This window comes from Python bivittatus, unplaced genomic scaffold, assembly GCF_059951505.1.
Source record: "Python bivittatus isolate LINGU-HERP-01145 unplaced genomic scaffold, Pbiv_v1 ctg000480_np1212, whole genome shotgun sequence".
NCBI classification, from domain to species: domain Eukaryota; kingdom Metazoa; phylum Chordata; class Lepidosauria; order Squamata; family Pythonidae; genus Python; species Python bivittatus.
This window is the reverse complement of record NW_028277075.1, coordinates 97,536,866-97,549,344: the sequence shown is the minus strand read 5'-3', so window position 1 is coordinate 97,549,344 and position 12,479 is coordinate 97,536,866. Positions and strand designations below refer to the sequence as shown.

General features: G+C 37.2%; 1 protein-coding gene across 2 annotated transcripts in view; it reads right to left on the bottom strand.

The window, feature by feature from the left end:
• RIF1 (replication timing regulatory factor 1) overlaps positions 1 to 12,479 on the bottom strand; it is a 47,343-nt gene that overhangs the window by 6,702 nt on the left and 28,162 nt on the right. Inside the window, exons 24-33 of one of the 2 annotated variants that reach the window (XM_007424454.4) lie at positions 11,169 to 11,268; positions 10,773 to 10,904; positions 10,359 to 10,504; positions 9,780 to 9,869; positions 9,635 to 9,701; positions 6,159 to 8,996; positions 4,338 to 4,484; positions 3,353 to 3,430; positions 3,142 to 3,257; positions 2,161 to 2,314 (exon numbers count right to left, since the gene is read on the bottom strand). In XM_007424454.4, the coding sequence (XP_007424516.1) occupies positions 2,161 to 2,314; positions 3,142 to 3,257; positions 3,353 to 3,430; positions 4,338 to 4,484; positions 6,159 to 8,996; positions 9,635 to 9,701; positions 9,780 to 9,869; positions 10,359 to 10,504; positions 10,773 to 10,904; positions 11,169 to 11,268 (3,868 nt within the window). The remainder of the gene's footprint in view (positions 1 to 2,160; positions 2,315 to 3,141; positions 3,258 to 3,352; positions 3,431 to 4,337; positions 4,485 to 6,158; positions 8,997 to 9,634; positions 9,702 to 9,779; positions 9,870 to 10,358; positions 10,505 to 10,772; positions 10,905 to 11,168; positions 11,269 to 12,479) is intronic. The other variant, XM_088146549.1, reaches the window with a different exon arrangement.

Genomic DNA, 12,479 nt, shown 5'->3' with positions numbered 1-12,479 from the left:
TAGATTAAAAGACAAGCAAACAAAAAACAGCATCCCTGAAGACTTCCAAAGCACAGAAGGACTGCTCTAACCATGTAACATGACTAGGAAAAATACAGTTAAATGATGCCCTGATTAAATGAAAAAGACACAAACTCAGGTAAAAATGAAATCTTGGGCTGGAGGACCAACCTATCCCTATGCATAGCAAAATAAGCATGGCCAGAGCTCACTAGCTTGCCTGGCAGACATAACTGTTAAGACGTACATCTGTTTCACAGTAACCAATGAAACAAAGATCTCAAGCATGTGGTAGCTACAAACAAGATTGTCCACAAATTTCCTTTAACAAAATTTATTGAAAAGGAATGGAATAAATTCACAGAAATGACAGCAACTGGATTGCTTTTACAGGCAGTCCCTGAGTTAAGAACATCTGACTTATGGACAACTCATACTTACGAATGGGACGCCTGTTACTAAAAATGGCGGTCAGCATTCCCCTTCCTCGAGCTGACAAACCGTTGAAGCCACGCAATGGTTTCATGAACCGCTGAAGCTGAGTGTTTTTAATATTCAGTACAGCTTGTTTTCAGAAGTTAATGAAAAGATTGTGCGGCTTCAGTGGTTTGTCAGCTCAAGGAAAAACGCCAATCACCATTTTTAGTAACAGGCAGCCCGCTTGTAAGTATGAATTCTGACTTACATACAAATTTGAGTTAAAGACGGCTTAGGAACGGGCAGATTCTTTGGCAGATAAAGATCCCAATATAACTGTTGCAGTTGCAATGTTTACATTTGTAGCCTGTAGAATTAGCATTGGTTGCCAGCAATGTAGAGTATGAATGACTACAAGCCTTTTTATTATGCATGCTACATTGTAATTTTTACTATATACTATATTTTTTTCTTTTTCTTTTTTTTATGAAGTCTGGATCAGTGACCTACAATTATGTTTGACCGGCTGACTGACACCATATGATTTCTCAATAGATGGAGGCATCATACTGGGATCAGCAGCCTAAGCTGAGGTTGGAGATGTTAAACAGAAGTGGATCAGTTACTGGCTTTGTAGCTCTGGGATTACCTGAGCCATAGAAGGCAGTCAGTACTGACAGATGGCAAAGCGTTCAAGGAGAACGTACCTTCAGTGCTTATTCCCAGAGAGCTACTCATAATCATGATGAATAGCTACAAGGTAGCAAGGTTTGCAATATGAACTTTGCCAAGGCATAGCAGACAAGGATTACTGTTTTTGGAAAAAGAATTTGCTTCTGCAAAGCTGACATTTGCCAAGAATCCTAAGAACGAAGCCACTGACAATAACCCATGGGAATGTTAACAAAAGGCACATGAAAAGAAGAAGACACAAAGACAAATTGTTTAACTGTAGAAGAAGTCAAAGGCTAAATGTTCTAAAGTAGTTCAAAGGAACATGCTACTGTAGTGGCAGTCAACAATTGAGAAGAAAAACAGGAACCACGTCTAGAACCACATGTGGTATATAGGGGGCACCCTGTAAGTTCTGGAAGGCTTCAAACAGAGTTCTATGAAGACTAAATTATTCTTTTAAAGTAACTTTCAGACTAAATAACGAAAAGCCAAAATCCCTACAATGTTTTAGCTAATAGCATTAATTCCTTCTAATTCTGAACTTGGGTGCCTAAAATCTTAGCAATAAAACAAGCCACCAATAAAATAAGGATTTCTCCATAGCCAGGGAAATCGTTTGGTTATATGAGGAGGTAAAAAATAAAATGGCTCAAAAAATCTACACAGGCTTGAGGGTGATTGAGGCTGGATAAATTTTAGAAAAGAAGGGGTAAAGGGAAATTAAACAGGATTAGGGGATAAAGATCATGGGGTTTAAAATGACCTGTTCTTGTACTACAATAAGGAGGGTGAAAGTCCTTTTTTTGCTGCATAACAATGAAGTGCTGAGGTATGGAACTCATTCCAAACTTAAGCCTTTCAGGTGCTATTCAGTACAATGGGGGGAATTTTAAGAAGAACTAGAAACAAAGATATCCTCCTTACTCCTCTCCCATCATCCACAAACTACAAGTTGCAGATAATTTAAAGAATTAGTTTGTTTCTCCCATTGTTCATTTCCATGGAGAAATGTTTATTGGGGCAAGTTTTACTTTTGCTTATTATAATTTTAAAATGCAATAAACTTACCTGTTGCTCATGATAGCTTTTAAGAGCCTTTCTAACATTTGAAACTTTAGGAGAACGGATAGGAAGAGTTTTGATGTCAGCTGCGGACAGAGAACTCAAGTCACCCACCGTCCTGATATTCTTTGCTCGAATCAGTTGTACCAGCCCTCTTGCCCTAAAGATAAAGGAAAGAAGGATTTAACCTAATCTACTACTGAAAAAGTTATCTTACCATCTAAAAAGTGTTTTTTCACTTCAGTACAGATTCTTATCCAATGGAGATTACAACTTTATGTATATATTAAGATAGCATGTTTTCCCCTGGTCACCAATATAAGAAACTTTTGCAGAAATGGGTGATGCTTTAGGTTACAATCCTGAAACAAGTAGTCCAAAAATACAAGGTTGCAACATTTCTGCTCAAAATACATGCCCAAAAGGGCATTTTATCTCCTATTCCAATTTCAAAGAAAATCTTCCAGGTTATAATCATTTTGTATCAACCAGGATGAATTTAAGAATAGGAAATATTCACATTGTGCAGAGGAAGCTGCATTTTAAAAAACTCATATGGGCACATTTTGAGCTTTCTGCTGATATAAACAAGAATGGGATGCCTCTGTATACATTTTCTGTGTACCCAAAAATATTCCTCAGCTGCTTCAGCCGTCTGTATTTTCAACATGGTACAGGCAATATATCTTTATAGAAAAAAAGATGGGTGAGTTCAATACACTGACGTTCATTATATTGAAGAATGTAACTTTATATTCTCATGAATATTCAACAATCACCACAGATTCTTTCAGGAATGCAATGTACCCCTCAAATGTTGATTCCTGACCTCTAGTGCTTGCTCCTTTTATGCAGCTACTGACTAACTTCATATATGAATACATTATTCTACCTGCTAGGAGCACTGCATAAACATATAAACACTTAAGCCAGTATCTGGCACATAAACTTTTTCAGGACAAACTGCTTCAATGACTTCCTACTTACCAAGTATTAGAAGTAATATGAGGCAGAATTGTGTCGACAGATGCTTTACAGCCCACCAGGGCAGGGTATATGCTTTCTGTAGGTGTTGGCACTGGTTCCTTGACCATTTCTGTGATCTTAAGCAATAGAGAAAATAATTAATTTGGGTAAGTTTAAGAACTGAATATGGGAGAAATTGAGATGAGATACATAAAATGGATGCAAATCTTACTAAACACTTCTTTGAGCTCTTATATTTATGGCTACGAGTTCCAGGGGACAGAGATCCTTTGGTTGGAGTGGTTATAAGCTGGATAGGAAAAGAGGAAAAAAACTTTGCTCAGGATCATAGGAACCATCTACAACCCCATGATTATTTTTTTAAGCAGTGTAACTAAAATGGGGTCCTTTATTTAAGAAAAAGGCCAATTCAAAGGAAGGAAGCATGTTTCCAGTGGCAGCTAATATTTCTTCAGCAAACTAGCTCAACTAGAAAAAAGAACACTGTGTACTCACAGTGAAGACTCCTTCTTGTGGGAATGACTGTGGCATCTACAGAATGGGTTAATTCTCCCATCAAATGGGACAGACAGGGAATACATGACCAAGCTTTGATCGCTATGGTCTCATAGGTTTCTCCTGTCAGGCAGCTGGTCCTTCCATGACAAAATAGTAGAAGGAACAACTACGTGAAAATCACCCAAGGATAACAATATAACTGAGCGAACCCAAAGTCTAATTCAAAAAGCAAGGGATGGATGCCTCAGTCACATCAACAGGAAAGAAACTTCAAGGTGAGTCTCCAACATTCCTTTTCCACTTGGTGTATGGAGACATCCATGTAATAGCAGTAGGAAAATTAATTCATGTATGTCTTTTCACACCAACTTGGTTCAACTTAACATTTAATCTTAGAGTCAACACACCCTATATGAACAAAGGCATTTCGGTACATATATAGGCATGTCTGTCTCACAACTACACATTTCCTTGTGTTGTGTTGCATGGTGATCTGCAAGTCCCAAAGGCTTCCAGAAAGTAACTGGCCAAATTGGATCCGCAACAGAAAAATCATAGTGTGTAAATGGAGGACTTTTGCTTATGCACAGGATTCTCAGAATCCAAGATTTGGCTTTTCTACAGATTAATTCATTGCAAAGCTCCTGCATCCTTGAGATTATTTTCTAAGGAAAAATTAAGAACAACCCAGATACTACCTTGGCTTGGTGGTTAGGTGAAAATTTAGCACTTCGCAAAGACTGAGTGCCATTACAGGGATGAGTTCTAACTACAGGACTTCGCCGGTCAATGTCATCAGCCAATTCTTCTTGGTAGATGGGATTGGCAAAGGAGACTCTTCGGTTCTGTTCACAAATATTTGGCAAAGTTACTATTTAAATAAATTTGAAATATCACATAAATGTAAAGGCTAAAATTTCATGGAATGGAAGTTCCTATTGCCTTCATGATATTACTTAAAATACAGATACATCAAAACACCCAAGCAAAATAGATGGAAATTTTGTTCATATATGAAAGCTTCCATGAAAACAAACAATTAGCATTAGTATTATCTAGAAAAAAACATAGAAATCTATGACATGCTTCATAAATGTGCTAATGTGTATCTTTGGTAAAAGCAAATTTATCTAAGTTCCCACAAAGCAGACATGCTCTCCCAGGAAAGTCATATACCTACAATGGCAAATGAATTAATTAAGTCTTAATATTACAGTGATAGTTTTAAGCTGCAATACTAAACACATTTCCTTATGGAAGCAGAACTTATTTGAGTGGACTTATATAGAATTATACCGCTAATAAAGTGACAGGAAGCACATAATTAAGAGAGGAAACAATTATGAACTTCTTCCTTTTTCACATTTCATTGAAATTCAGGTTATACATTTGAGACCATGGATTTACATCATACTTTGGACAGAAAGATACTGCCAAATTTTGACAAACATTTGAACACTTTCCTTTTGTAAACTCTTTGTGGTCTTTGTACTTACTACAACAGCATGTAACTAGCTTTAACAAAGACATATGCATTTGAGTTTCACAAAGTGGAATACAGGTAGTCCTCAACTGCCCTGTTTAGTGACCGTTTAAAGTTACAATGGTGCTGAAAATGTAACTTTACAACCAGTCCTCACACATATGACCATTGCAGCATCCTGCAGCCATGTGATCGCCATTTGCATGCTTCACAGCCAGCTTCTGACAAGCAAAGTCCATGGAGAAGCCAGCAGTAAAATCGCAAGTTGCGGTCATGTGATATCTTGCTTAATGATGTCGCTTAGCGACGGAGTTGCTGGTTCCAATTGTGGTCATTAAACAAAGACTACCTGTAGTAAACAAGGGCTGTTATAAACTTAGCAGTCTACGACAAGCATGACAAGCCATTTCATATTGGAATTTCAAAAAACTAATTCAAAAATTTTAATTATTTTTATTCATTAGAGTCTCTAAATAAAAACTGACAAAACTGCAAATACCAGTAGAGAAGGAAAATATTATTTTAAGTATTTAAATTCTATGCACAATATTCACTAACCATGGTGGCAATTCGAAGGCATATTTTTACATACTCAAACCTATTAAAGAACGAAATTATTTGGGGCTGTGGCCAATGCATTATTATTTGAGCGCTATTAGCACTTTATTTAGGCTCTGTTTGAATTACTTCAAATGTCCAACCAAGTCAGGCATAAACAACATCTTCTTGAATAAAAAATGTGCAAGCTGGATATAAAGATTCAAGTGGCTATATAATTACATTAACGTAACTTATCCTATAAATCAAATGAGATGTGAAAAGAAAATTTCAGACTTGATCAAAATATCTCCCTGCACCCAAAAGTCTTGAAGTTTTATTGCTTCAAGCAAGCCACATAGATTTTAATAGCTTAAGAGGCTGACAGATATCATGGATTTCAACTATAGCAAGGAAAGGAAAAATATATTTAGGTTTAAAGGAGCATGTGTAATATGCAAAGAATCACATGTAAAATAGCTCAAATAGCTTAAAATACCTTGTTTGCAGGCGATGGAGAATCCTCCTCTTGTTGTCTTTTTATGCCTCTCTTTAAAATACTTGTAGAAGGAGAGGCTGATGGGGACCACACACAGCGAGCCTGTGCTCCAGTGGGACTTCTACTGACCTTGGCTAAAGACAGAGCATCAAGTTCTTTACATTTTGGTGGAGAATCCAAGTTATTACTTTTCTTCTGTAACAAGACTGAGGCTTGAGATTCACTTGGTGTGTCTGCTGTATTATTTTCTGCATCCTTTTCCTCACCCATCTCATTTTCTTGCAGTTCTGCTACCACAGTTGCAGACGTTACAATAGTCTCTTCTACAGTTTTCTGAACGACTCTTTCACTAGCCTGTGTTCCCTCAGATGGGTTAATTCTGCTCTCTGCATCTGTTTTATTTTCCAACGGACCACTCTGTTTATTACTGCCTTCCATTGTAGCAACTGATTCTGTGTCTGGTTCTAAACGCTGACCCTGAGCACTGAGTTGAGAATCCACTGAACCTGGCTCTAAAATTGCTTCAGTGAAAGGAACAGAATCCAGAATTCCTGCAATTGGCTTGTCACTTTCACTTTGGACACATGCCGATTTCTCAGGTTCGATGTTTGGTGCACTGTCTCTTGGTACCCCATCGACAGATTCAGTAACATTGCTAGCCTCTTTCAGATCAGCACAGTCCTTAATGCCAGGCAGTGGGGTGCTTGTTGCACAAGGTTCTGCACTCAGCCTCTCTGCCAAATGAACATCTTCAGCAGTAGGAATTGATGTCAGGGCCACTGTTACTTTGCTGAGTATCCTTTTATGTTCTTTTAACTTTGGTTCTGGAGTGCTTGCTTTCTTCAGTTCAGAGGGCAACTTTTCCACTCGGGGAGATAACTTTTCATCACAGCAGTCGCAGCTCCTTGATCTCCTTGCCCGCTTGCTTCTTTTGTGCTGGCATTCAGATACATCTAGAAATTTCTTGGATGAAGGAAAGGCACTTATAGCAGTAGCAGAAGCATCATCTCCTGAAGCACCATTTGAGTTGTTATATGCAACAGAATTTGTGTCAAGAATACTAGTTTCCTGCCTACTTTCTAAAATAGGTTCTGAAGTGGATTCTATCCTGTTAGTAGGCTTTCTCTCTGTATCTGAAGAGGCTCTACAATGTATAGTGCCTATATTTTGTTTAAGGTCCAAACAGGCACTCAATGGGAGAGTATTTTTTTCTTCCTTTGTACTGATCTCCTTCGTATTACTAGAAATCAAAGCCACTTCAATCTCTCCCCCAGAATGTATTTTATGTTTTCCTACTGACATGGCCTGGATTTCTACTGTAGTTTGTGAACAAAGCTCTTGGTTTTCTGGCTCTTCCTTCATTTGGTTCCCAGGGGAATAATTTTTTTTCAGTTTTCCAGACTTTTTCCTCTTTGATCCTTCTTCTCTTGTTTCAGAGCTATCAGATTCAGAGTTTTCTATACTGGTAAGTAATCCTTGTGAAGCTCTTCTTGTATGATACCGTGGAAATACTTTTGGTTTCTCATCAGTTGTATCTGGGCCTGATTCTTCAATGTCAGATGCAGGATTGCCTTCAGATTTCCCAACACTTGTGTTCAACTGTTCCTGGATATTCTTTGAAGCGTGGCACTCTTTTGAGTTTATACTTTCTGTAGCATTGCTTACATGCACACTTATTGTTGCATCTATTGTTTTTTCAGGTATAGCCTTTTCTTTTTGCCCAGACGTCTCTCTATTTTGTGTCATCTTCTTTGGCGGAATCTTTTCATCATCTTTTCGCCTGTCCTTTTTTTGTTGATTGTTTTCTTTGTCTTGGCTATCTACAGTTCCATCAGTTTCTGGTTTTCGTCTTAAAGAACGTCTTAATGCTTTCTGATTAAGCGAAATCTCTGCACTTTGGTTAACATTAGATATTGCTTCTTCATAAACATCTATCTCTGGAGGGGTATTCTCTTTGTGCTCTAAATTTGGCCCTGCATTTCCCTCTGGAACAATGTCCAGGAGGGGTTTACTTTCCATTGTTGTACTGCCAGTTACACTGACACTGGGAACCTGAGGCTGATTGTCTAGTAAATGTTCTGTTACTTGCCCCTCCACAGATAATTCATGCTTATCCTCCCAATGCTTGTCAGAAACTTGAAGTTTTTCCTCCTGGCCTGACTGCATTTGTTTTGAGTTTTTGTCTTCTGAAGAGTCAGTTTTATTTTGCCTAAGACTTGATTTCTTTATCCCAATCATGCTATTAGACTGCAATTTTGGATTAGTATTATTTTCTTCTTTCATTTTCTTTGCTTTAACACATGTCTGTAGAGCATTTAAGAATTCTAAGCAAGTCTTTTTAGTCCTAGTGACAGCTTCTTCTGTTTTGAGTTTCAAAGAATCTTTATTCTCCGTGTTTGACTTTTCTTTTGAAGAGACATCTGAAACAACTGTGCTTTCCTTTTGGATTAACGAAGGAATACTCCCACATGTTACAGAATTATTATTGAAAGTTGAAGGACTGAAAGGTCTGTTCTCTAAGCCATCAAATTTTTCCAATGTTATGAAAGACTGCCTTCTGCTCACTGGCTGTGGTGTTCCTGAAATTATATCACTAGAAACTGAGCTGCTGCTGCTGCTGCAATTAGAAGGATTTTCATTCAAAGTAGTATCTAATATTGAAGACTGTCCTGGAACACAGACATTCAACTCCTCATTCTTCAGATCCATCTTCTGTTTCCTAAGGTTCTTAAGTTGTTCAGTAGTGGTAGAACTAATTTTCTCTGGAGAAACATCTGATTTGTAATTTCCAATTACTTCATGGGGAATGACAAGCTGATGACTCATTGCCTCTCCATTCTGTAGTTAAACAATTTACAACATTAAGTGTTATAATGACTTTACTGCTTGCATCATTCATATACCACCTTCCCTCTAAAACGATTGCATTAAACATTCTGTGGGATTTCTAGTCTCCGAACAAAGTAACTGTTTAACAAGATTTTAACACTGTAAGTACTTGGGAAGATATTTGTTTTAGTAAATTTTTTTTATCCTGTCTTGAATAGTGTTTGGGGTAGCTGTAATAAAACTATCAGAACACAATGGAAAATAAAAAAATGAAAACAACAATTTGGTTTAACTATACAAAAATATTTCTCTAGTTTCTAAAAACTAGTGGCTTGCTCCATTTAAATGTAAACAGCTCTATCAAGGACTAAATGAATTTTTTTCCAATTGAAGACCTAAAACCACAGGATTACCAAACCATGCATGCTTAGATAATTCTACATGTAACTTACTATGTTCTAACCTCACTCAAATACAATACTATAGTGTTTCTTCAATAGCATTTCAGGAGCCTGCTTTATTGCTAAAGTTTTGTAAAATGTAACTGCTTTACTTGAGGTAAAATCCTTTCCTATAAATCCTTCATCAAGAAAGCTCTAAAAATGCCATTCCCCCAAACACAAATAACATTCAACACAGAAATATACCTGGGGTGTTAATTTGTTCTCGTTCTTCCCATGATCTCCCTTCATGTCAACTACAGTTGGTTTCTCCCTACAACAAAGACCATTTGTTAAGATGCACTAAAAATACAAAACCTTCTGAAATTCTCTTCTGGTACTTATTACTTACAAAGAATCCTCCTGGTTCTGAGTGTCTTGGGAAAACAGAGTAGCATCTTGAGATGCATCCAGATTATTGTACATGACAGGAATATCAACCCTGAAAAAATATGGGCAGAAAGGAACACAAAATAAACCAAACTTTTATTTCTGCAGAGTATGTTTTTCTTCCCATAATATTTTTATTATTACTGAGTATGTTCTAGGAAATTGAAACCTTGCTTTAGGGCAGTCTTTCTCGAAACAATTCCAGCTGAGAATTCTGGGAAATGTAATTCAATGCATCTTGTGGAGAAGGCTGTTTTATGGTGACCTCTTCTCTATGCAGCAGTCTGCTTAGTAAACTCCTTACTAGTTACTGAGTCTGGATAAGCAGAGAAAAGTATGGCCAACTATAAAGATCTTCTTAGTTCCATCAAAGCCATGGGAGCCTGTTCAATGCAAAACCTACCATCTCCTGTCCACAAAAGGATTAATCTGTGAAAATCAGAAGCTAGCTGGCAAAACAGAATGTGTGTTCTTAGACTCCTAAACCTCAAAATATAGAGGACAGAAATTCTGTTAATAGGACGAACATAAGATTACAAACCTTTTAGTTCTCAGAACTTCTTTTTGGTGCTCTGTTAACACCCTCTCTTTTGTTTCTGGAGGAATAAACACAAAATCCACAGTATTTTCTTCTTCCAAAAGCATGTTTTTTCTATTTGATTTTGACGCTGAGAATTCTAGTTTCATCTTGTATGAGGAAAAAAAATAAAAACAGAAGAAAAGCTTATAAATAGTACTGAGTCTGTATCTCAAGCACAATGCAAGAAAGAAATGGTGCTCACCCTTGTTACAGATGAAGGGAGAACAAGACGGTCAACTGCAAATTTAACCACAAATTTAAACGGTGAACCCATATCCAGACTACCATGCTATATCTCCTCATTGTTACTTCTTATAACTACTAGAGATACAAGTGCCAAAAATATAATTTGATTAGTAAACTTTTATGTCTTACCTTTGCAGGCGTAGTGTGAGAATTAATGCTTTTTTCCTCTGGCTCACTAGTTTGAGCCAGTAATGAGTCCCTTTTTCCATTAGGTTTTACTGTTATCCCACTTATGTTTGCATCCCACTGGGAATTCTCTGTCTGTTTTAACAGATTTAAGCATAACTTAACAAAAATAAATTAAAATATCAATAAAATCTTGCATTATTTCTGTACAGTTTCAACAATATTGAAGTGCTGTTACTAAGAAGCATTTTTCAGACATACATGCAACTATTTAAAATTAAAGCAAAACACACATACCACGCCATACATATATCTAATGCTATATAAGTTTGTATTTCCTCAGGTCAAAAAAATCTGCTAACAAAATTCCAAAGTGGAAGTGAAAAATCCAATACTCACATAATCAGAATATGTAACATTACTTTCATCCATTATCTCACAGCTTTCAAAACCAGGCAATAAGAGTATGAATTTCTGTTTTGCTTTATATAAAACAGATCTGCAAGGAAGCATAAGATAGCAGTGAAAATCTGGAAGTTACAGTGATATTTAAAAGCTTTGTTCTGGTCGAAGTACTTATACTTGACGTTTTAAAAGCAGAACTATTAAAGTTTTTCTTTAGTATTTATTCTACGTTTTCATACTCTGCTATCCAATAATTATTCATATCAAAATAAAAAGCAGATACAAATACAAATAGAAAACATGTCTGCTTTGCCTGAATGATGAAGTAGTATAGTAATGCATATAGTATATTGCTACTTTAAACTTGAAATTCTGGAGAAGACTTATCCAGATAAATGTTTTGTTAAGAATAAGCTTACTACGTTGAGTAAGCCTATGTTGAGATACAGCATTAATTCACAAAAAGAGAATATTCCAATCTTATAAAAGATGCTTTGAATCCAAACAGAACACATTTTCACATATATTTTCCCCAAATAATTGCTTCCCCATTCATATCTATCTTGGGTTAAATGGGTCAAACAAATTAAAGACAAAAAGATTAAGCATTTTTCAGTTGTATTTTCATACAGAATTTCACTATCAAGTTTACTTAATTGTTACATGAAACTCTGAACATAAGACCACCAGACAGAACAGATTAGGCTCCAGATCTTTCTTCAGATTCCTAACCCTCCTAAGGCTGATTCTAGTTTTTAAGCAAAAAAGATGGGAAAAACATCAAAACGGAATGTTGTGCCTATTTTGCTTTATCCTAGACAAAGTTCACAGCTGAAAGAGTGAATACCGGCAGTCCTTGCTTAACCACAGTAATTGCGGACTGCATGTGGGAGGGCACGCAAGTGGCTGCTGTGGTGCGAGCATGGCTGGGTGCTGCAGCCTGGCATGAGTGTGGCCGGGTGTGCGTTACAGAGTGTGGGTGGGGGGTGTTGCCATCATGCGCACTACAGAGTATGAGATCCCTGGGATCTTGTACTCCATAGCAGGGCTCCTCGGAAGAAAAAGCAGTGGGAGAGGGAGCAACTTACAGAAGCAACTTGTGACCTTCCCTGCCAGCTTCCCCACTGACTTTGCTTGTGAGAAGCCAGCAGGGAAGTTTGCAAATGGTGATCATGTGACCATGGGATGCTGTAATTGTCCTAAGTGTGAGCTGGTTGCCAAGTGCCCAGATTGCAATCATGTGACTTTGGGGTGCTGGAATGGCCAGAACTTTGAGGGCCAGCTATAAGTACCACTCGTTCAGCA